The sequence below is a fragment of the Nicotiana tomentosiformis genome, chromosome 6 (genome assembly GCF_000390325.3).
Source record: "Nicotiana tomentosiformis chromosome 6, ASM39032v3, whole genome shotgun sequence".
NCBI lineage: Eukaryota > Viridiplantae > Streptophyta > Magnoliopsida > Solanales > Solanaceae > Nicotiana > Nicotiana tomentosiformis.
In genome coordinates, this window is record NC_090817.1 from 125,899,638 (window position 1) to 125,924,279 (window position 24,642).

General features: G+C 38.5%; 1 protein-coding gene across 1 annotated transcript; it reads left to right on the forward strand.

Annotated features, from left to right (window-relative positions):
* Positions 1 to 20,238: 20,238 nt before the first annotated feature.
* On the forward strand, positions 20,239 to 22,174 carry LOC104108754 (uncharacterized). The gene is made up of 3 exons (XM_009617872.4): positions 20,239 to 20,460; positions 20,843 to 20,983; positions 21,767 to 22,174. The coding sequence occupies exons 1-3, from the start codon at positions 20,423 to 20,425 to the stop codon at positions 21,996 to 21,998; spliced, it is 411 nt and encodes a 136-aa protein (XP_009616167.1). The 5' UTR covers positions 20,239 to 20,422; the 3' UTR covers positions 21,999 to 22,174.
* Positions 22,175 to 24,642: the final 2,468 nt, after the last annotated feature.

The following is a 24,642-nucleotide window of genomic DNA, read 5'->3' on the forward strand; positions in this document are numbered from 1 at the left end:
ACCCGTGTAGAGCTCAACACAACCTTTCATCCGCAGACCGACGGGCAGTCAGAGTGGATAATTGGAGGATATGCTCAAGGCATGTGTGATTGACTTTGGAGGTCAGTGGGATCATTTCTTGCCTTTGGCCGAGTTTTCTTATAATAACAGTTACCAATCCAACATCGAAATGGCTCCATTTGAGGCTTTATATGGCCGGCGATGTCGTTCTCCCATCGGATGGTTTGAGACCGGTGAGGCTAAATTATATGGTACTGATTTGGTGAAAGATGCCTTGGAAAAGGTAAAGTTGATTTAGGAGTGACTTCGTACAGCGCAGTCCAGACAAAAACGTTATGCAGATCAGAAAGCGCGTGATTTATCCTTTATGATATATGAAAAAGTTCTCTTGAAGGTTTCGCCGATGAAGGGAATCATGAGATTTGGGAAAAAGGGGAAGTTGAGCCCAAGGTTTATAGGCCCATTTGAGGTGTTGAAACGAGTTGGGGAGGTAGCTTATGAGCTTGCATTGCCTCCCGGTCTATCGACAGTCATCCGGTTTTCCATGTATCTATGCTTCGGAAGTATCATGCCGACCTATCACATGTGTTAGACTTCAGCACATTTCAACTAGATAATAGTTTCGGCTATGAAGAAGAACTGGTTGCCATTGTTGATAAACAGGTTCGCCAGTTGAGGTCCAAGAGGATTTCTGCAGTAAAGGTCCAGTGGAGGGGCCAACCAGTCGAGGAAGCGACTTGGGAAGCCGAGGAAAACATGCGGAGTAGATATCCACACTTATTCAGCACTCCAGGTACAATTCTAAACCCGTTCGAGGACGAACATTTATTTAAGAGATGGAGAATGTAATGACCCAACCAGTCATTTTTACTTTTAGAACCCTGTTCCCCTAAATAAAACTCTTTGTATGTGGTTTTATTAATTTATGATTTGCGGGGATGGTTGGTTCGGGATTTCGAAGTGTTCGGGTTGAAATAGGAATACTTGGTTCCTTAAGTTGGCCTTAAAATGCTAAGTTTGATTTCGGTCAACATTTTGAGAAAACGACCCCGGAATTGGGATTTGACGGTTCCAACAGATCCGTATGGTGATTTTGGACTTAGGAGCGCGTTCGGAATTTTATTTGAAAGTTCGTAGTTAAATTAGGCTTGAAATGGCTAAAACAAGAATTTAAGTTTGGAAGTTTGACAGGGGAGTTGACCTTTTGATATCGGAGTCAGAATCCAGTATCAAAAATTTTCATAGTTCCGTTATGTCATTTAAAACTTGCACGCAAAATTTGGTGTCATTTAGAGTAGTATAAATATGATTCGGCACGTTCAGAGGAAGTTAGAAACTTGAAGTTCATAGTTTGATCCAATTTGGTTTTGGGGTGTGATTCTTGATTTTATTGTTGTTTTACGCGTTTCGAGAGTTCGAGTAGGTCCGTATTATGATTTCAGACTTGTTGGTGCCTTTGTACGGGGTCCTGAGAGGCTCGGGTGTGTTTTTAACCATCCGAAGCTAAGTCGAAAAAATCAGAAAATTCCAGTTCTGGTTTCCTTCTTCGCGAATGCGTGAGTTCCCTCGCGTTCGCGTTGAAGGAAAATGGGACTGGGCAATTGCCCTTCGCGTTCGCGTGAAAGGCGACGCGTTCGCGAAGGCTTGGGTTTTTGCCTTTCGCGTTCGCAAGGCATGCGACACGTTCGCGAAAGAGGACTGGGACCAGATGAAATTTCCTTACGCGTTCGCGAAGGAGCTCACGCGTTCACGAAGAAGGCAAGCCAGGAGCCTTCGCGTTCGCGAAGGGTAATTTTGAGGCTGAAGAAATTGGCCTTCGCAAACGCGAAGCCCTGACCGCGTTCGCGAAGAAAGAGCCTACTGTTCCGGACAGAATGCCTTAAAAGCTGGATTCCACCATTTTTAACCTCGTTTCTTCCATCCTTGGGCGATTTTGGAGCTTTTTGAGAGGGGATTTCAACTAGCAACTTGAAGGTAAGTTAATTCTATACACTTTGAGTTAAATACATAGATTATGGGTAGATTATAACTTGTAAATCTTGAAAATCAAGGATTAGAGGAAAAATCCATATTTGTATAAAAATGAGATTTTAACCATGAAAATGGTTATCGAATTGGATATAAATTATATATTTGAGTTCTTGAGATTACGGGTAACATTTTCATCCGAGAATTTTAGGAACCTGGGCACGTGGGCCCGGGGTGAATTTTAGGAATTTTAACATTTTGGGTTGAGTAATTTATTTAATAGCCTAAATTCGAATTATTGAACATGTATTAATTATTTTGTATAACATTTGGATAATTTCGGATTTTTCGGCATCAAATTGAGAATTTAGCGCGACGTGCAAATCGGAAAGTGGACTTTGAGATAAGGTAAGTCTCTTGTCTAATCTTGCGAGGGAGAAATTACCCCATAGGTAATTAAATTAATAATTATTGCTAATTGTGGGGGCTACGTACGCACGAGGTGACGAGAGTCTGTGCGTAGCTACTATTAATGCTAAAGTCCGGGTAGTTTATGACTCAAAGCATGAATTACTTGTGCAAGTTGTATTCTTTACTTAATTGAAATTATTTGTTATATATATATATATATATATATATATATATATATATATATATATATATATATGTATGTATGTATTGTGAATTGTTAGGTAAAAATATTAAAAGATGAAAAATTCCATATCCTTAATTTTCTGTTTAAATTAATTAATGGTTAAAAGAAATTGTTCATTCCTCTCGAATTGATCTTATAATAAATATACTCTCCTTCCGTAGGTACATAAGAAAATGTCCTCCTTTCTTGTGGAGCGGGCCGAACGCCTCGGCAGGATTGATGCATTTATGGATCACGCCGCACGTCCCTCGGTAGTGTACACGATACTCTGGAACGGGCCGTACGACCTCGGTAAAAATCGTGCCTAATAATAATAATAATAAATACACGATGTCTCGATGTTTTTAATTTGCAGCTTGTGAATTTAATTAATAGTTTGGAAGTTGTTGAAATTGAAAGAATTTAATTATTTCTGTTGATTTAGTAAAATTATTGTTAACCCTGTGAATCATGCTGATTTAAATAAATTCTATTTTATTCTATTTATTATTGTTGACCCTTAGTGAGTGTCAAAGTCGACCATCTCGTCTCTACCACTTCGAGATTAGGCTTGATACTTACTGGGTACACGTTGTTTACGTACTTATATTACACTTGCTGCACTTTTTGTGCAGGACCTGAGGCAAGTACTAGTGGATGACCTAACATCTTACACCCACGTTATCCAGAGGCGTAGTGGTGAGCTGTCTTTCTGAGCCGTTCTGCAGCTACCAGTGTCTCTTCTTGTATTTACATTCTGTCTATTTTATTTCAGACATTATTTAGAGGTTTGTATAATCTACTAGATGCTCATACACTTGTGACACTAGGTCTTGGCACACACATTAGTAGAATTTAGAAATTGGTATTTTTTTCTTGAATTTAAATTAATCGGTATCTTTTCTATTCTCCTTAATGTTGCTAGTAAAAGAATAAAATTACTTAGAAAATCATTCTGAAAATAATTGATATATATTTAATTTATTTATTGGCTTGCCTAGCTATAGTGTTGGGCGCCATTACGACCTAAAGGTGAAATTGGGTCGTGACATACAAGCAATAGTTTATTAAAGCCATGCCTTTTGATGTCCAATGTTAATTACAAATTTTATTTTATTTTCGCTTGATATAAAGACTGTCGTAACCTCAATCAGTTTATCTCGTATACATTCTATAATTTGGTCACTTATAAATTTTAATGTGGCATGCTTTTGATCAAATATTTTGACATCAACTGAGCATTCATGATTGTTCTAAAATTTTGTTATCTTCAAGAGTGTGGAATCTCTAGTACTTGTAGCATGTGCATTCCAACCACACCTCTCCTTTTACACTTTAGCTCATATTTCTTTGAGCATGATCTAACAACAATGAATTTAACTTTTTGCTTGATTTACAGTTTGTAGAAGAATTTAGTTATGCTCTTCTTGTTAATAAAAAAAGAGATTCTTTGGCCTTTCTCCTTGCCCTTTTACTGAATTTCTTAGTAGTTGAAGTTTTAATAATTTCTTTAATTATCATTGCTATTGCAGGTGCAGTCTATGTATGGTCTTGATCTTGATTGTTACATATCATTTGGAGGAGATAAGAACAAACTCCGTCGCATGATGTGTTGGTTGTCTATTTTTATTACTAGTTGTAATTCTTGTTAACCTCCAGCAGAGTAGTATGAATCGTTATAGGGTTAGAAAATCCTTGCAATATTCCAGATTTCGAAGGAGGTGTAGTGTCAGGAAATCCTTGTCCTTCTTCACTGATGAAATGTCTATTCTTGAAAGCTAAATCATTAGTCAGTAAATGTATACAGTTTCTGAGTTCGTCATATGAAGTTACAAGCATCCCTTTACTTGTCTTTATTTTTATGTCAAACTATACTTTTAGTTCATACTTGTTGTCATTAAAATTTTTAACTTCACTAATCTTTTTTCAGAATAGTGTTGAATAATTAACTAGAACAAGTTTTGTTTCATGATTTAAGTACTTATAATCTAAGGTCCATCTCACCTAGAAAGTAGTAACAAGGCAAATTGTACCCATCATGCGCTTAAATGAATGACTAAATATATCATATCAAAAGTGTTTTCAGTTCAGGTTAACACAGGCTGAAGTTAGTTTCTATATGTTTGGAAATACAAACTCTTTAGTCTGAAGTTTCTTGGAAAATACTACCTATTACTTTCTTGAATGTTTTGATGGTTTTGACGATTTTAATTATTAAATCTGATATTTTAAATTTTTTTGAAGCTTTTTATGTTATGATATCTTAAGTTTTAATTTTCAAATAACTAAATATGATTCCTAACGAATTCTAAGTAGCATAAAATTATTTAAAACTTATATTTCATACTCGTTTTCATTTGTTAAACTTCAAAAACAAAATTTGATTCATTTAACTAATAGTAACATGAAGCTCAATCCACCGCAGAAATAATATGAAATCTGAAGTGGTTAATAAAATCTCGATCAACTGCAAAAATAATACGTAATAAATAGATGCACGAAAGATACTCATAATGAAACTGTAATTTTGGATCTGAATTAATTTTTAATGAAGCTACCATAAGTTTTTGGGTTTTTGATGAGGCTACCATAAGTTTTTGGGTTCTCAATGAAGCTATTGAGCTAAAACAGTGGAGATTTTGACGATGGAAGTAGCAGATCACGAGATCTATGTTGGATGCAACTCTTATAACGTTGGTCAAGAATATTTTCTGTCATGACCCGGAATCTCAACCTCGGAGACGTGATAACGGCTAACGTCCACTTGCTAGGCAAGCTAACTTTAGTACACCATTAATCACTTTAAAACCAATTAGAAGCAAAATAACAAGAAATAAAGGTGTAGAGTTTTAAAAGCATATATAATAACTTCAAACGCTAACTAAACAAACCCCGGAATTTGGTGTAACAAGTACATGATCATTCTAACAGTACAACAACCCAAGTCTAAATGAAAGTACAACTGTTTGAAATAATGATAAACGGTAGAACTAGATAAAGAAGGGGACTTCAAGGTTGCAGACGTCGTGCAGCTATACTTCAAGTCTCCATGATCAATTAATCAGAGCAAGCCTCTGCTAACTGCTGCTGGGACCAACACCAGTATCTCACTCCTAAACCAAATCAATGCTCAACCACAAATTTTCTTTAGGAGTTAACCTCTAGAGTGTTTAGGGTTGATAAATGGTGTAAATTGAGCTATGTCCAGTTTTTTCCCTCTTTTACACAACTGCAGGTGCCGCAATTGCGAACTCTTATTCGCAATTGCGACCATTGCAATTCCAAAACACAGGCCGCAAATGCGAACTGTGCCCCCATCCTGCATAAGTCATAAATGCGACAAAAACATCGCATTTGTGATGCCCCATTCCACCGCAAATATCAAAGGTTTTCATTTGTGAACCTGCCTAAGTCTAGTGTCTAGTCGCAAATCCAACAAAGCTATCGCAAAAGCGAAGCCTGGGATGCCGCAAATGCGAGAATTTTTTCGCAAATACGAAGTCTACCTACCAATCCCTCATCGCAAATGCAAGCTCAATTTTGCAAAAGTAGAGTTTGCATTTCTGAACAAGTCATCGCAAGTGCGAGACCTACATTTTAGCACAAGAACTGAAGCACACCAGTTAACCAAACTCATCTGGAACTCACCCGAAACTTACCCGAGCCCCTCGGGCTCCAAACCAAACATGCAGACAAGTATAGTAACATCATAAACCTGCTAGACACCTCAAATCATTAAAATAACATTAAATAACAAGATTTGGTCGTCAATACTCAAGATTTCAACTTAAAAATTTATTTTTCACAACCTTTCACAAAATGCGCCGAAACGCGCTCGGGTCAACCCGGCCCGCAACCAAACGTGCGTACAAGTCCAAAAATATCATACAGATCTACCGGAATCGTCAAAATACCGAGCCGAAGTCATTTACCAAGAATGTTGACCGTGGTCTGCTCAAGTTATTTTTAAAACCAAAAATCACATTTTCTTTAAAATTCCACATAAAAACTTTTCGAAAAACAATACAGATCATTCACGCAAGTCATATAACACCTAATATTCAAAGTGACTTATCAGGTCGTCACATTCTCCACCTCTAAAAGAATCGTTCGTCCTCGAACGGACACAGAGAAGTACCTGGACTGGTAAAAAGGTGGGTGTATCTACTCCGCATATAGGACTCAGACTCCCACATAGCTGCCTCGATCGACTGACCTCTCCATCGTACTTTCACATAAGAAAAACTCATAGATCTCAACTTTCGAACATGTCGGGCTTGAATAGCCATCGACTCTTCCTCGTAGGCCAAATTGTCATCAAGTTGCACCGTGCTGAAGTCCAAAACATGCGAGTTGTCCTTATGGTACTTCCGAAGTATGGAAACATGGAATACCGGATGTACTCCTTCTAGGTTAGGAGACAATGCAAGCATATAAGCAACCTCCCCAGCTCTCTCTAAGATCTCAAATTGCCCAACAAACTCGGGCTCGACGTCCTTTTTTCCAAACCACATCATGCCTTTCATAGGCGACACTCGGAGAAGAACCTTCTCACCCTCCATATAAGCTACATGCCGAATCTTAGGTCTACATAACTCTTCTGCCTGGACTGAGTTGTACGAAATCGCTCCTGAATCACCTTAACCTTATCCATAAAATCACGAACCAAATCAGTACCCAACAACCTAGCCTCTCCAAGCATAAACCAACCAATCAACGAACGACAACACCTCTATATAAGGCCTCATACGGTGCTATAGGAATACTCGACTGGTAATTATTGATATAGGCAAACTCTACGAGTACAAACTGATCCCATGAACCTCCGAAATTCATAACACATGCGCGTAACATGTCCTCCAAGATCTGAATAATGCTCTTGGACTTCCCATCCGTCTGAGGATGAAAGTCGGTACTCAGCTCGACCCGTGTGCCCAACTCACCCTGCACGGGTCTCTAAAAATGCAATATAAACTGCGTGCCTCGGTCAGAAATGATGGATATGGGCACGCCGTGTAGGAGGATAATCTCCTGAATGTAAATCTAAGCCAACCGCTCCGAGGAATAGGAAGTCTCCATCGTAATGAAGTGTGCAGACTTAGTCAATCGATCCACAATAGCCCATATTGTGTCATATTTCCTCAAGGTCCGGGGTAAGCCTACCACAAAATCCATAGTAATGCACCCCCACTTCCACTCCGATATCTCCAATCTATAAGTCAATCCACCCAATTTATGATGCTCATACTTCACCTGTTGACAATTCAAACACCGAGATACATGCGCAACGATGTCTTTCTTCATTTTTCATCACCAGTAGTGTTGTTTCAAGTCACGATACATCTTCGGGACACCTGGGTATATAGAATAGCGTGAACTGTGAGCCTCCTCAAGGATCATATCTCTCAACCCATCAAAATTTGGAACATAAATCCAGTCCCAAAGCCGCATAACACCATCATCACCAATCACAACCTACCTAGAACCAGCTCACTGCACCATATCCTTCAACACCAACAAGTGAGGATCATCAAACTGGAGAGCCTTGATACATTCTAATAACAAAGACTGTGCCACAACACAAGACAGAACATAGCTGGGCTCCGAAACATCCAATCTTACAAAATGATAGGCCAAAGCCTGAACATCCATGGCTAGTTGCCTCTCTGCTACTGGTAAATACGCAAAACTGCACATGCACCCAGCCTTCTTACTCAATGCATCGACCACTACATTGGCCTTCCCCGAGTGATATAATATGGTGATATCATAGTCTTTCACTAACTCTAACCATCTTTGCTGCCGCAAATTAAGGTCTTTCTGCTTGAACAGGTGCTGGAGACTCTGATGGTCAATATAGACCTCACAATAAATGTCGTACAGATAGTGCCTCCAAATCATCAGCATGTGAACAATGGCTGCCAACTCTAAGTCATACACATGGTAATTTTTCTCATGAACTTTCAACTACCAAAACGCATAGGCAATCACCCTACCATCCTACATCAATATCGTGCCAAGCCCAATACACGATGCATCACAACACACGGTGTAGGATCCCGAACCTATAGGCAATACCAACACTGGAGCTGTAGTCAAAGTAGTCTTGAGCTTCTTGAAGCTCAACTCATACTTGTCAGGCCATCTGAAAAGAGTACCCTTCTAGGTCAACTTGGTCAATGGGGTAGAGATAGATGAAAACCCATCCACTAACCAGCGATAATAACCCGCCAAACCCAAGAAGCTTTGAATCTCTGTAGTTGAAGTAGGTCTAGGACAGTCCTGAACTTACTCAATCTTCTTAGGATCAACTTTAATGCACTCAGAAGATAAAACATGGCCCAAGAACGCTACCTAGTCCGACCATAACTCACACTTCGAAAACTTGGCATATAACTGACGATTCCTCAAAGTCTGAAATTCGAAGATGCTACTCATGCTCTTCTCGACTGCGGGAGTAGACCAAAATATCATACGATAATAAAAGAATCCAGATAGGTCTTGAACAGCCGGTTCATGAAATCCATAAAGGCTGCTAGACCATTAGTCAAGCCAAATGACATCACTAGGAACTCATAGTGACCATACCGAGTCAGAAAAGTTGTCTTAGGGATATTCGATGCCCTAATCTTTAACGGATGGTAGCCAGATCTCAAGTCAATCTTGGAAAAAACCTTGGCACCTTGAAGCCGATCAAATAAGTCATCAATCCTCGACAACAAATACTTGTTCTTGATAGTAACTTTGTTCAACTATCGATAATCAATACACATCCTCATCGTTCCATCTTTTTTCTTCAAAAACAACACTGGGGCACCCCAAGGCCACATACTAGGTATAATGAATCCCTTATCAAGCAAATCATGTAACTGCTCCTTCAATTCTTTCAACTCAACTGGGGCCATACGATATGGTGCGATAGAAATGGGCTGATTTCCTGGAACCAGATCAATGCAGAAGTCGATATCTCTGTTAGGTGGCATCCATGAAAAATATGTAGGAAACACCTTTGGTAACTCACGTACAATTGGTACTGAATACATGGAAGGAACCTTCGCACTAGGATCACGGATATTGGCCAAATATTCTAGACACCCATTCTCGACCATACGTCGGGCCTTCACGTAAGAAATGACCCTACTAGTGGAATGGCCAAGAGTCCCTCTCCACTCCAATCGAGGCAACTCTTACATGGATAATGTCATAGTCTTGGCGTGACCATGCCTAAGATCACATCAAAATCCACCAAATCAAGAAGTAGAAGGTCTACCCTAGTCTCAGAGATCTCGATAGAAACCACACATGAGTGATAAACACGATCTACCACAATAAAATCTCTCACAGGCGTAGACACATAAACAAGAGCACGCAAAGAATCACGAGACATAATCAGATATGAAGTAAAATAGGATGACACTTATGAATAAGTAGATCCCGGATCAAATAAAATTGAAGCATCTCTATGGCAAACTGAAAAAGTACCTGTAATAACTGCATCTGATGACTCTGGCTCAAGTCTAGCTGGGAATGCATAAAAATGGGGCTTAGCCCCACCTCTCTGACTTCCGCCTTTCGGATGGACTCTAACTGGCTGACCTCCACCTCTAACGGTCTGACTACCACCTCTAGCTGCTAGTAGGCTAATCAGGTAATGGAGCAACCGGTGCTGGAACCTGTCGAGCGCAAAATACACACTTAAATGGTGCTCGCTAGTCAAAGATAGTATAGTACAATATCGTGTCCACATGGATTGAATTTAAATACTATTCTCGTAGTTTATAACTTGATTGATATCCAGGAGGATCAACAATTGAGATTTATATGATTAATAATAAAATTTAACTAAGAATCTAAAGCTAATCGACTAATGACAATTGAAGCAAGGACTAACAAAAAAATATATCAATGGGGGGAAAATAGGATTTTGATAGGATATGTGCAAGATAATTGTCTAAGATTTAACTCTAGATAATTCACTTCTAATGTTCAAGTGAGTCTCTCGAATTCACTAACTTATCAGTACAACTGTTTAGTAGAAACTCCTCTATTGATTAAGTCTCAACCTCACAATATGAACTAATTTAAGCTCGTTAAGATATGCAAGAATGCGAAGTGGATCGGTCCTTAGAAAAACCTCTTTCAATTATTCTCCTAACTAGATATAATAAATGATTCAACTAGCCTCTTTTGATTACTTAGAAGAATCTATGAACTCAACCAACAATATAGTGCAAAGATATCACAAGTTATGCCTCTTTCGATTATAAGAACAAGTAAATATAGATGCAACAATTAAATCTTCAAAAAATGTTTCAAATACATAAAAATAGAGTTCTAATCCACAAACAATCATCAATACACCAAATTCATCAAAACCCAAAAGGAACTACTCCATAGACATGGAGAAGTTCTTCACAAATATAACTAAAGTATAGGAAAACATAAATTCAATCCAAATCTGGATCTTGAGTGAGGAAGGAATGATGAAATCCTTGTGCTTGTGTTCTTCCCAAGCCTCCTTAGGTACAAATATCTGTCAAAACATCCTTCTAAAATGGTGTTTTGGTGTATTTAAGCCGCCGCCAAAACAAACCTCGAACGAAACTACCCTTTTTATGCGAAATAGGACAATTTCGGGATTGGACGTGCATGGTCGCGCACCTGGGGGTGTGCTCGCGCATATGGCCGCGGATTTTGCGTAGTATTCTGCCTTACATGAGCGCCCAGTGCACGCTCGCGCACCTGGGTGACGTCCGACTTGATTATTCGTTTCTCTCTTTGAATGCACTAGTGTCTGTTGATCCCCAAACTCGATCCCAACTTAATCCTTGGACTTTTACTCATACTTCAAAGCTCTAAAATAGCGTGAATTCATCCCATAACATCTACATAGCTCGAAATCATTCCTACAAGGCGCAAAACATATAATTAGTGCAAAACACTAACGATTAAAGCTCAAACTCAATTAAAGTGTAGTAAATTAGAGTGCGATAAGAAACTAAAATACACAATTATAGCCTACCATCAACACCCCACGTTTAAACCATTGCTCGTCCTCGAGCAATCAAACTACACTTTATAATGACACGACCTTTTTAAATAACTCTCATAACTCATCATACCAATAATATTTAAAAGAGACTAAGCACCATAGTGTAGCATCTTCACCTCAAGATTTGTCTCACAAGTACCACTCATTATTTATAACCTGCTCACTTACCCTAACATAAAGGTCAATAATTACCTTTCCTTCATGAATCAAGTGCCCTCACACAACAATAGAGAGTAGTTCCACATACAATAAAAGTTAAGAACAATTAAGAACTCAAGATAGAAAGAATTCACTCACTCTCAGAAATAACATTCACATGCCACAGAAGATGAACCATATTCTTTCCCATAGTGTACTACTCAACTCATCGAGCTCATTCATTCAAGGATCAAGTAGGACTTTAATTGGTTGTAATGTAAGCTGTGGGACGGGTAGGATACATTTTGATATAAGAGTGACTACACCTCCCTTAACACTTTAATACATACATTTTATTCATAACCCCACACTTATGTCAAACCAGGACTCCACCTTCACATTCATATATATTAACTCCCAACTTCTTTAAGCACAGTTACATCAAGAGTCACCACTTATCAATGAATAAATTTCACAACAATACAACTATGTATTTCTTTCTTTCTTTTTCAATTTAATGGCTCTTACTCTTTCAAAGCAGTGCACCTTTCTCCTTATTTCATTAGTTCCACTCAAAAACTAACCCAATCACCCTACACTTCAACTTTTATAAAGTTCATACAAATTCAAGTGTTCAAGAGAGGTAAATAGTTCAAATAGATGGTCAATTCAAACAAAAAGGTAAGGCTTGTAATGTGGTTGCCAAAGAAATAAGATTACAAGCTCAATGGGGTTAACTAAGATATATAAAAATTAGGTGGATAAATATATAGCTGGCTCAACAAAGAAACGCCTATATGATTTCCAAGACTGAACAGAACTACTATTTCGCTTTACAAACACACAAGAAAATTTCTAGATATCAAATGCAATGTACAGAATACACGAAACCTCACACAAAAATGGCACATAACTCACTTAGGATCAGACTCATCGAGACACTCTAGTCAAAGCAGTCAAGCAAAATTAAGATCATACAATTTAAGGTACTTATACAAGAGTCAAAAACTGAGCATAAGAGTCACAACTAAAGAACTTATTTTTTTCAAGGCATAATAAAGTGAAGAGATGTTGCTTTCATTTAAAATCACATCACAAGATCTCCTACTCCTGAAAAAAAAACTAACTACACCCAGTTCAAAAAAACCCTTGAAAAAGAACCGCGGCACAAAGAAAAACCAAGGGGGAAATTCAGACGCTACCTAAAAAAAATCTTTTGTCTTTTTCTTTTGACTTAATACCTCAAGAAACCTATCGCATGACATATATCATCGGGAAAAATAAAAAAATTTAAAATTTTATATCAAATGAATTACAATAACGCACATATACATAGACATCAAATGAATTACAATAACACACATATACATAGACATTTATACATTCTATACATATATACATCCCCACCCCACACTTTAAATTGTGTCATGTCCCTATGACACACAAGCAAAAGCAAGAGGTAAGGTAAACTTCCCCGAACATCTAGTCAGGGTTTGAGTCGAAGTTGGGTTCCGTCCCTCGCGCCCGAACTAGTGCACTCATCCGTACATATAGCTTTTTCTCGGCCTTCTTGGGGTACACCCCACACTTTTCTTTCTCACTCACTGCAACCTTTTCTTTCTCTCCCTTCACTTTCCATACAACACTAGCAGCTAGCTTCTCCCTTTTTACCCCCGTTTCTACATCCATCTCAAAAGTCACAATCTCCTTGCCCACTCTAAGCATAAGTTTTCTCTCATGTATATCTAATTTTGCTCTACCTATTACTAGGAATTGTCTTCTTAGGATGAGGGGGACCTCCTTGTTCTCTTCCATATTAACCACTATGAAATCCACAGGAATACAAACTTATCTACCAGAACTAAGACATCTTCAACTATTCCCTCAGGTATATGCGTCGTTTGGTCTGCCAGCTGCAAAGATATTGGTGCAGACCTTATCTCTCCAATCTTCTTCTCCAGCTTCTTGTAAATAGAAAGAGGCATTAAATTAGTTAAGGCACCAGAATCACATAGACTTATCAAAATTAGTAGTGCCTAAAGAGCAAGGTATGTTAAAACTCCCTAGATCTCCACACTTTTATGGGAGTTTGTTTTGCAATATTGCACTGCAATGCTCTGTGAGCTTGACCACTGAGGTCTCTTTTATTTTCCTCTTCTATGTCAAGATCTCCTTCAAGAACTTAGCATACGCCGGCATTTGTGAGAGCACTTATGTGAATGGTAGGTTTACATAAACCTGTTTCAGCACATCTAAAAATCTCTCGAACTGCTTGTCCAGCTTTTCTCTACTTAGCTTTTGGGGAAAAGGCAGCGCATGCATATGTTTGCTCGCCTCAGGTTCCTCTTTTCTCGAGTTTTCTTCTTTCTTCTTTTCGACATCACTTTTCAGCTGCTCTCCGCTTTCTTTTTCATGTCTCATATATTTGTGGATTGGGGTGAGATCTTTTAATACTTGCCCACTTCTCAAAGTTACAACATTCACTGTTTTCTTGGGATTTCTTTCTGTATCAGCCGGGAGTGTTCCTGGGGCTCTCTCAAACATTAGAGTAGCTAAGTGCCCAACCTGTCTTTCCAGGCTTCGAAAAGATATACCCAATTCCTTGATAGTTGCATCATGGGCATCAAGCCTCTCATCCGTCTTGATAATGAAGGTCTTCATAAGATCTTCCATGCTGGGCTGATTCGACTGTGGAGGTTGATACTGCTGCCTCTGCTGATTTTGAAAACCTGGAGCTCCTTGTTCTTAGAATCTGGGGTTGCTTTGTTGCTATGCATTTGCAGTAACCCCAAGTGAACTCCATGAAAAACTGGGGTGCTTTTGACCCATTGCATTAAAATTATAGTTCCCTAAAACATTCACTTCCTCAGTTGAAGCTTGACACTCATGAATAGGGTGTCCTCTTCCACATATATCACAAGCTGCGTGGTGCACATTTTGCATCGAAGCTACAATTAGCTTTCGTATTTCCTTAGCCATAGCATCAAGATGTACTTGCACAGCTGTAGTAGCATCAACTTGGTGAACACCGGTTGATTTTCTTCTTTCCATACTATAAGAGGGCCACTGATTAACATCTTCGGATAACTCATCAAGAATTGTAACTATCTCCTCTGGAGTCTTCTTCATAAAGGGGCCTCCAACTTCATTGCTCATTGTTCTACGCGAGGTCCGTGTCAATCCATCCCAAAAATCCTGGAGTTGCATACAGAGTTCAATTCCGCTATATTAACACCTTATAACTATCTCCTTAAACCTCTCCCATGCTTCAAAAACAATTTCATTCTCTTTCTAGCAAAAGTTATGGATTTCTTTTCTAAACTTGCCCGTCTTACTTGAGGAGAAATATTTATCAAGAAATTTTCTGGTCATTTCCTCCCATGTTCTAATTAATCCAATTGGCAAGCTTCGAAGCCAATGCTTCGCATCATCTTTAAGTAAAAAGGGGAATGCCCTTAAATACACTGCATCTTATGACACCCCATTTTATTGAAAGGTGTTCATAATCTCCTCGAATTCCATCAGATGCGTGTTTGGATCTTCGTTCATCTTCCCTCTGAAAACACAACTATTTGGAATGGTTTGAAGAAAACTTTGCTTCAACTCGAAATTATTGGCTGCAATTGAAGGTGGTCTAACACTTGACAATCCTTGATTGTAGACTGGTCTGGCATAGTCACCCAATGCTCTACCAAGCCTTGGTACCACATTCTCGAACTGGTCTTCAATTAAGGGCCGATTTAGATTGAATCTTCGACCCCTATTGTCTTCGACAGTTTCCTCAGCAGCTCTATAGGCTGCCTCATCAGCAATCCTTGCAGCTGCCTCTACCTCATTGTCATCATTATTATCCATGTGTTCTTGGGTTGAAGTTTTCCCCAAGAACCTTACGGTAAACTCTTTCTCATTCCTCAATTGCTGCATGTGTTTTTTTAATTCCAGATTATAGGGTATTACTTCTTTACAAGAAGATCGTGTCATACACTACGGACTTAACCTGTTCCCCTACACACGGAGGGGAAACCTGTGAAGAATAAAATAAAAGTAAAAATAAATAAATTCCTGAATTAGCACTATAAACTATTTAAAACACTATTGATTGCCAATCCCAGGCAACGACACTAAAATTTGATGAGCGCAAAATACACACTTAAATGGTGCTCGCTAGTCAAAGATAGTATAGTACAATATCGTATCCACATGGATTGGATTTAAATAGTATTCTCATAGTTTGTAGCTTGATTGCTATCCAAGAGGATCAACAGTTGAGATTTATATGATTAATAATAAAATTTAACTAAGAATCTAAAGCTAATCGACTAATGACAATCGAAGCAAGGACTAACAAAGGAAGATATCAATGGGGGAAAATAGGATTTTGATAGGATAGGTGCAAGATAATTGTCTGAGATTTAACTCTAGATAATTCACTTCTAATTTTCATGTGAGTCTCTCAAATTCACTAACTTATCAGTATAATTGTTTAGTAGAAACTCATCTCTCGATTAAGTCTCAACCTCACAATATGAACCAATTTAAGCTTATTAAGATATGCAAGAATGCGTAGTAGATCGGTCCTTAGGAAAACCTCTTTCGATTATTCCCCTAACTAGATTTAATCAATGATTCAACTAACCTCTTTCTATTACTTAGAAGAATCTATGAATTCAATCAACAATATAGTGCAAAGATATCACAATTTATGACTCTTTCGATTACAAGAACAAGTGAATATAGATGCAACAATTAAATCTTCCAAAAATTATTCAAATATGTAAAAATAGAGTTATAATCCACAAACAATCATCAATACACCAAATCCATCAAAACCCAAAAGGAACTACTCCATAGACATGAAGAAGTTCTTCACAAATATAACTGAAGTATAGGAAAACATAAATTCAATCCAAACCCGGATCTTAAGAAAGGAAGGAATGATGAAATCCCTGTGCTTGTGTTCTTCCCAAGCCTCCTAAGGTCCAGGAATTTGTCAAAACATCCTTCTAAAATGGTGTTTTGGTGTATTTAAGCCGCCCCCAAATCAAAGCTCGGACGAAACTACCCTTTTTACGTGAAATAGGACAATTCTGGGATTAGACGTGCGCGGTCGCACACCTGGAAGTGTGCTCGTGCATATGGCCGCGGATTTTGCATAGTATTCTACCTCACATGTGCGTTGACGTCCGGCTCGATTCTTCGTTTCTCTCTTTGAATGCACTAGTGTCCGTTGATCCCTGAACTCAATCTCAACTTAATCCTTGGGCTTTTACTCAGACTTCAAAGCTCCAAAATAGCGTAAATTCATTCCATAACATCTACATAGCTCGGAATCACTCCTACAAGGCATAAAATATATAATTAGTGCAAAACACTAACGATTAAAGCTCAAACTTAATTAAAGTGCAGTAAATTAGACTGCGATAAGCAACTAAAACACACAATTATAGCCTACCATCAGAACCATGGCGCGAGAACCTTGCTGGGGCACACTACTCTGTAGTCTAGGATAGTAACTCCTCATATGACACATAGCTCCACACTCAAAGCACTATGTCGGTTGTTGTGGCTACTGAAGCTGAGACAGATCCTGACGGCCTGGATAACCACTATGATAGCGCTGAATCGGTGGTGCACTGATGGGAGTTGAAGGTGCACTGTAGGCTAGCTGCTTAGGACGAGACCCATAAGAACTACGACTACCCGAGGCACTGTAGGATGCCTGGAGTGCTGACTGAACTAGCCTGATAGGATGGCCTCTACCAAAAGAACCCCGACCTCCAGATGAGGTAGCGTTGAACCACCGAAATGATGAGGTCTCTTCAAAGATACCGCCTCCCTACCCTGGCCACGAATCATATCGATCCGTCTAGCAACCTCTATCACCCGCTGGAAAGAAATATCATCCCCAGTCTCCTTAGCCATCTGTAGCCTGATACAATAAGTAAGGCCATAAATGAATCTCCCCACCCTCTCCCTCTCAGTAGGGAGGAAGACAACTGCATGGCAAGATAAATCTATGAATTGGGTCTCGTACTGGGTAGCAGTCATGTTACCCTGTTGGAGGCGCTCAATCTACCTGCGATACTCCTCTATCAGAGTTAAAGAAATAAACTTCTCCAAAATAATTGTAAAAACTGATCCCAAGTGAGTGGAGGTGAACCTGCTAGTCTGGCTCGATCCTAATCCTGCCACCATCTTTTGTCAGAGTCGTGCATCTGAAATACCGCGAAATCAACTCCATTAGACTTCACTATATCTATGTTGCGCAACACCTCGTGGCAACGGTCAATGAAATCATGTAGGTCCTCATAAGGTGTTCCACCAAAGCGAAAAGAAAATAACTTTGTGAACTCGTCCAATATCTTTAACCACTCATAAGACATTGCGGCCCTCTCTATGGGCTGAGTAGCAATAGTGGGCTGAACTACTCCAATTGCTGGAACCACAATAGTCTGATATATGGGAGCCATCTGCTCCGAAATATGAGTAGCCGGATCTGGGCTCCTCCCCCAGCCCGAGAGATAGTTGCTGCCATAGGAAATGCTCCGGCCTGCGACACACTCTCTATAAGGCCCATTAAGCGGACTAGGGCGTCCCGAAGTACAAGAGTAGTAATGAATCCCTTCGGGACCTGAGCGGGTCCTACTGGTGTGGTTTGAACCGGGATCTCCTCTCCATGCTCAATTTGAGGCTCTACAACGTGTGTTGTTGCACATGCTCTAGGTTGCGCTCTGCCTCTACCTCGACCCCTATCTCTGGTAGTGGCTGCAACGTGGGGCTCCGGCTCCAGCCTGGCAGTGGATGTTGTGCATGTCATCACCATTTCCGAGAGAGCAAGAATAGAATTTGCACGATAGAGAAAGAAAGAAGTGAAATTTTTTCTAAAGCTCTATAGCCTCTAGAAGATAACTACAGACTTCTCTTTTACCCAGCTGCATGTGTTGTAATTGTGAATTCTTGTTCGCAACTGCGAGCATCGCAATTCCAAAACAGAGGTCGCAAATGAGAACTATGCCCGCAACCTGGATAAGTTGCAAATGCGACAAAAACATCGCATTTGTGATGCCCCATTCAACTGCAAATGTAATCAAAGGTTTGCATTTGCGAACGTGCCTAAGTCTAGTGTCTAGTCGCAAATGCGACCAAGCCATTGCAAAAGCAAAGGCTGGGATGTCCGCAAATGCGAGAATTTCTTCGCAAATGCGAAGTCTACCCTGCCTAGTCCCTCATCACAAATGCGAGCTCAATTTCGCAAAAACGGAGTTCACATTTACGAACAGGTCATTGCAAATGCGAGACCTGCATTTCAACACAAGAACTGAAGCATACCAATAATTGCCAAATTACCCAAACTCATCTGAAACTCACCCGAGCCCCTTGGGCTCCAAACCAAACATGCATCACAAGTGTAATAACATCATATAAACTTGCTCGCCACCTCAAATCATCAAAATAACATCAAATAACAAGAATTGATCATCAAAACTCAAGATTTTAACTTGTAAACTCATTTTTCACAATCTTTCACAAAATGCGCCAAAACTCGCTCGAGTCACCCTAGATCCCAACCAAATATGCGTATAAGTCCAAAAATATCATATGAACCTACCAGAATCGTCAAATCACTGATTGAGATCGTTTACCAAGAATATTGACTGTGGTCAACTCAACTTGTTCTTAAAATCAAAAATCACATTTTCTTTAAAATTTCCAGTAAGAACTTTCCAAAAAACAACACAGGCCACACGCGCAAGTCGTATAACATATAAGGAAGCTAAAAGAAGTTTCGAAACATAAAAATAGGGGCTAATACTCAAAACGATCTATCGTGTCGTCACATTTTAGTCCAATTATTACTAATTTACTATCAAGTGCACACCGATTCAATAATTTATAGAATTAGGCACAAAAATAGAATAATTCCGCACTTTCCCGTTAAAATTATTTTAAAAGACAAGAAAGAAAACTAGATAATGCTCTCTATTTGTAAAAGTGATTGGTAAAAAAGCAAGAAATATGTAGATTGATTACATGCTACTTAATAGGCTTTTTATTCATTAATCATTGATAGTTTTATGATTGTCCTTCTCCCAATCATCAGCAATATTGTCAACAGCTGGTCTCCACCAGCCTAAACAAATTGCATTAAAATATGGGAAAAGTTTTAACACCTGGCAGTATATCCTACACTTCTTTACGATCCATATACGCAATTGTCACGAGAAAAGAGCTTGTTAAATCGGAGTGGACTAGGAATATATGATATATCCGCTCCCTAGCTTTTGAATTTTTTATTCTCCACTCTAACATTGAAATTTTAATATGTGAACAAAAACAATTAGAGGCATTTACATAGTCTTTTTATGCAATTATTATAAATTCTATTTTCGTTAAATTTGTGAATTAAATTTACCTATAAAAAGGAAAAAGAATTTATAGAAATAGTAATGAGGTGATCGGCAAGGCTTTGTAGGAATATCTTAGATAGCTGAAAAAGACAAGCGATTTCAAATATAGAAATGGGAAAAAGCCAGCAGCCACATCTATAAAAAGCAGCTATCAAATGAGTGGAATGTAGCAAAATTTCAGGATAAGTATAAGTAGCATAGCGAGAGAGAATTTTACAGCAAATGATGGAGGTTCTTAGCTCAAGCCAGCCGTCACTCAGGTTAGCTCACACTCTGAAAACGTCGAATTAGCTTTTTCTCTTCACTTAAACAATCTCTATAATAACTTGTAAAAGTTCATCTATATTACTACTAAACAAATTTACTTAGCGTACAGTTGATCTGACGAATTTTTAAAAAAGGCTATATGGAGAAATTGTTTCTCATATAAATATTTTTTTATTTTCTATCCGGTGTCCGATACCTGTTAGTTTACTAAGTCAGATTCTTATCCTATAAGGTAGAAACATTCCCTACCAAAATATTTTTTAAACCCGAGACTTCTGATATAAAGGTGGAGGGATCTTATCCACTAATCTCACCACAAACTTTGGAAGTTCAACCACATATACTTATAAACTGCTATGTTATCGGTGTTTGTAGATGCTGCGGAACAGAGGAGGAGGGGAAAGTAGAGTGCAAGTGCGTAGAAGGATGGTCTTGCTCTGTTACTAAAACAGATAGTTCCAAAGCTGGCAAGCCCTTCTGTATTTGTTCCACGTCCGACACCACCTGTATCTGTGTGTAAGTGCCCACTATTTCCAATGTTTTTTCTGCTTCTTAAGAAATAGCTATGAGAGTATTTGTGGAGGAGAGGATGAACGGAAGTACCCAAACTTGTCTCTAATATCATGTTAATTTTTGTGATCACATCATCTAAAGATTAAGCTGAGAACACAAGGTTAATTGTTTCGTAAAGTAACAATATTGTTTTTTACGCATTAAAATAATTAAACTTTACACATTATATCAATTCAATTTCTAAACTTTTCTTAATATAATAGTAATTTTATTTTTCAACACATTAAAGTGACTCAATTTTACTTATTTCCCACTATAGCGATTAAATATAGCCATCAAAGTAATTTTAGTGATATAATTGGAACAGTGTATTCTTGTTACTGTTATAGTGGGCGATTTAAAATGACAAAAGTGGTATTGTGACTTTATTTCTCATAGTGAGTAAAGTATATATACGTAGTTTTTAATTTAATGTGACAAAAGCTAATTTATGCTTACACATTCCTGTGTTATACTCTCTTTTTTATATGTACTAAAACAAATGTCATATTTTTTTATTTATAAATAATTTAACTTTAAAATTTATACTTTACCCTTAATGAGATATTGACAACCACACAAGTATTTATGGCTTGTTTTGAACTATAAGTTTCAAAGTTATTTTTTACTTTCTTAAATTTTGTGTCGGATCAAATACTGTCACATTGGGAGTAGAGAATATCAGTGCCTTATAAGAAGAAATTAAATTCTCTGATAAAGGATCTGATGTTTGCACATATGTTGAAGGGATGAATCTGAGAGCACGTTAGCAGAGGTAAAGAAAGCTTTAGAGGGCTCACTTGGTTGCAAAGTAGTCTGCAAGACTGACGCAGGATATACTTGTAAAATCACCAATGCTGGGAAAGTCATAGCTGAATGTGGAGAAGGTTGCATCTGCATCGTTGATGAAACAGGCAGTATTAAATGCATAACCAAAGCAGCAGAGACCTCCTGCTGCACCTCTTCCTCTTGTAACTAAAATATATAAGACACTGTTTATTCATAAACAAATAAGACCAGCAGCTAGCTTGCTTGCATGGATGATGCTGGATTAATGGTGCCTGATTGAGAAAATACTGCTTATCTCGAATCATGTGATCATTTGTGTATCTCCAGTTTGGTTTATTAAATGAAGTTCTGTTTGTTTAAAACTCATCTGAATGAGGGTGTGTTTGGTACGAACGAAAATATTTTTATTTTATTTTTTATGTTTGGTTCAAAGGGCGGTTACTGTCACGACCCAAAATCTAACTAGTCGTGATGATACTTAACCTAACCTATTATAAGCTAAATAATAGTAAACACAATTTAATAATAAAATTAAGAGCCAAAAGTGAAATAACTGAATCATTATACAGCTTCCCAATAACTGATAGTACAAGTCATGCGCCATTAAAACTTAGATTTACAAACTGAATTGAAATATGATACAACATCTGTTTGAAATATACATGAACATAATCTCAAATCTAGAACTACCAAGAACTAGTGGTAGCGAAATCTGTAACGCGGGTACATCTTCAATGCCAGCTCCTACCATTCACAGCAACATCAGTTCCAAGATCTGCATGCAAGATGCAAAAGCATAGTATGAGTACAACCGACAACATGTACTCAATAAGTAACCTAACTAACTTCGGCAAGGTAATAGAAGCAAGAATCACAAATGATACTCGTTATCACCTGTACAGTTCATAATTTTAACAAGTATAGAACAGATATATGATCAAATCAGGAAATCTCAGGTAAACCCACCTTGGTGCTCACAATTCTTTGTTTGAAAGTGTTATGCTCAGGCAAAAATCCAGCATATAAGGATGATATGCAAGTAAATCAGGTAAGTAGTCAAGGAAATTGCAAGTAAAGATGAAATGCAATAACCACATATCAGTCCGTTGCGGGGCACAACCGATCCAAATAACAATAAGCCAATAAGTCCTATCCCGACGTGCATCCCGATCCAAATAATAGTAACCGGCTCTCCCAGAGCGCACATCAACCAGAAACTTGTCGGTTTCTCACAATCCGCGTGTACACCGTCAAGAGAGAAACATGAGAGGGTGACCCTTGGGGGATGAATCCATATCCACACGCTGCACGGATAACTCACGTATTGCACGGACAACTCACGTGTTGCACGGACAACTCACGTTCTGCACGGACAACTTACGTGCTATAATATCAATATCTGGATCTGCACGGATAACTCACGTGCTGCACGGACAACTCATGTTCTGCACAGAAAACTTACGTACTATAATATCAATATTTGGATCCGCACGAATAACTCACGTGTTGCACGGACAACTCACGTACTAATAATATCAATCCGCATATACAACTCACGTGCAAATATCACAATCCGTCCGGCGTGGTCATAGGCACAATACATTAATCCGGTCGACGTGGTCACAAGCATATCAACACAATCCGTCCAGCGTGATCACAAGCATAACACAATCCGCCCGGTGTGGTCACATACATAATAACACAATTCGCCCAGTGTGATCACGCGCATCCAGTCCAAATCATATCACACACAAGCAAGTATACAAGAACACATTATATGATGAATAAATATAAGATTTCATGTTCTTGAACTGTCATAATAATATGCTTAAGTGTAGGCATGTGCAAAGTGTGCTATCATAGCTCAAATCTGAAATTGTCACAGAATTAGCAATTACCAAGTTTATTTAGGGAATTAGCCTTTTCGTAACCTCAAACATGGGTCTGATAGTTCACAACAATGTTACAAATATGAGAAACATCATACCTTACAACTTAACAGTCAATTCTAGGCATATCATAGCACAAGTACTACCCCGGGCATGGATAAATACCCCGGTACTCGTACATGGGCTCAAACCCCACACATATGTACACCCATAATACATAGCTATCACAAATAATTCAGGTAACTAGTGCCTCAACCAAGTTTAGATAAGATATTTACCTCAAACATGCCATAACAAATACTGAGCAAGCCAAACAACACTTTAGAAATGCCACTCCGCGTGAATCAACCTCCGAAAGGCTCGAGACTATCCAAAAGCAACTCAAATACATCAAATAATGTCAAAGGAAACAAACTCAAACAATAAAGGTCGAATCTTTACTCAATTACTCAAAGTCAACCAAAATGTCAAACCTGGACCCGTACCTAGGAAACCGACAAAACTCAAAAAAACTTACAACTCATTCAATTATGAGTCCAACCATACTAATTTCACCAAATTCGACTCTGAATTGATGTTCAAAACTCAAAAATTCACTTTAGGAATGTTTAGACAAAAAATATGCAATTTCTCTTTGAAATTCATAATCGAAATGCCAAAATCGAGATAAAATTTTGAAAGTTAATCAAAACCGAGTAGAAATCGTTTACCCCAATCCATGTGGTGAAAATCGCCTCAAAATGCACCCAAATTCGAGATCCATAGCTCAAAATATGATAAAATGACCAAGACCTTCGAAATAGAGTACTTTATACACTGCTCCAAAGGTACCCTTTGCGATCGCGGTCACCAACCTCGCGATCGCGATTCCAAAATTTTCGAGCATTGTTTTTACCCTATGCAATCGAGGCCATTTCCCCACGATCGCGATGAACAAATTTCCAT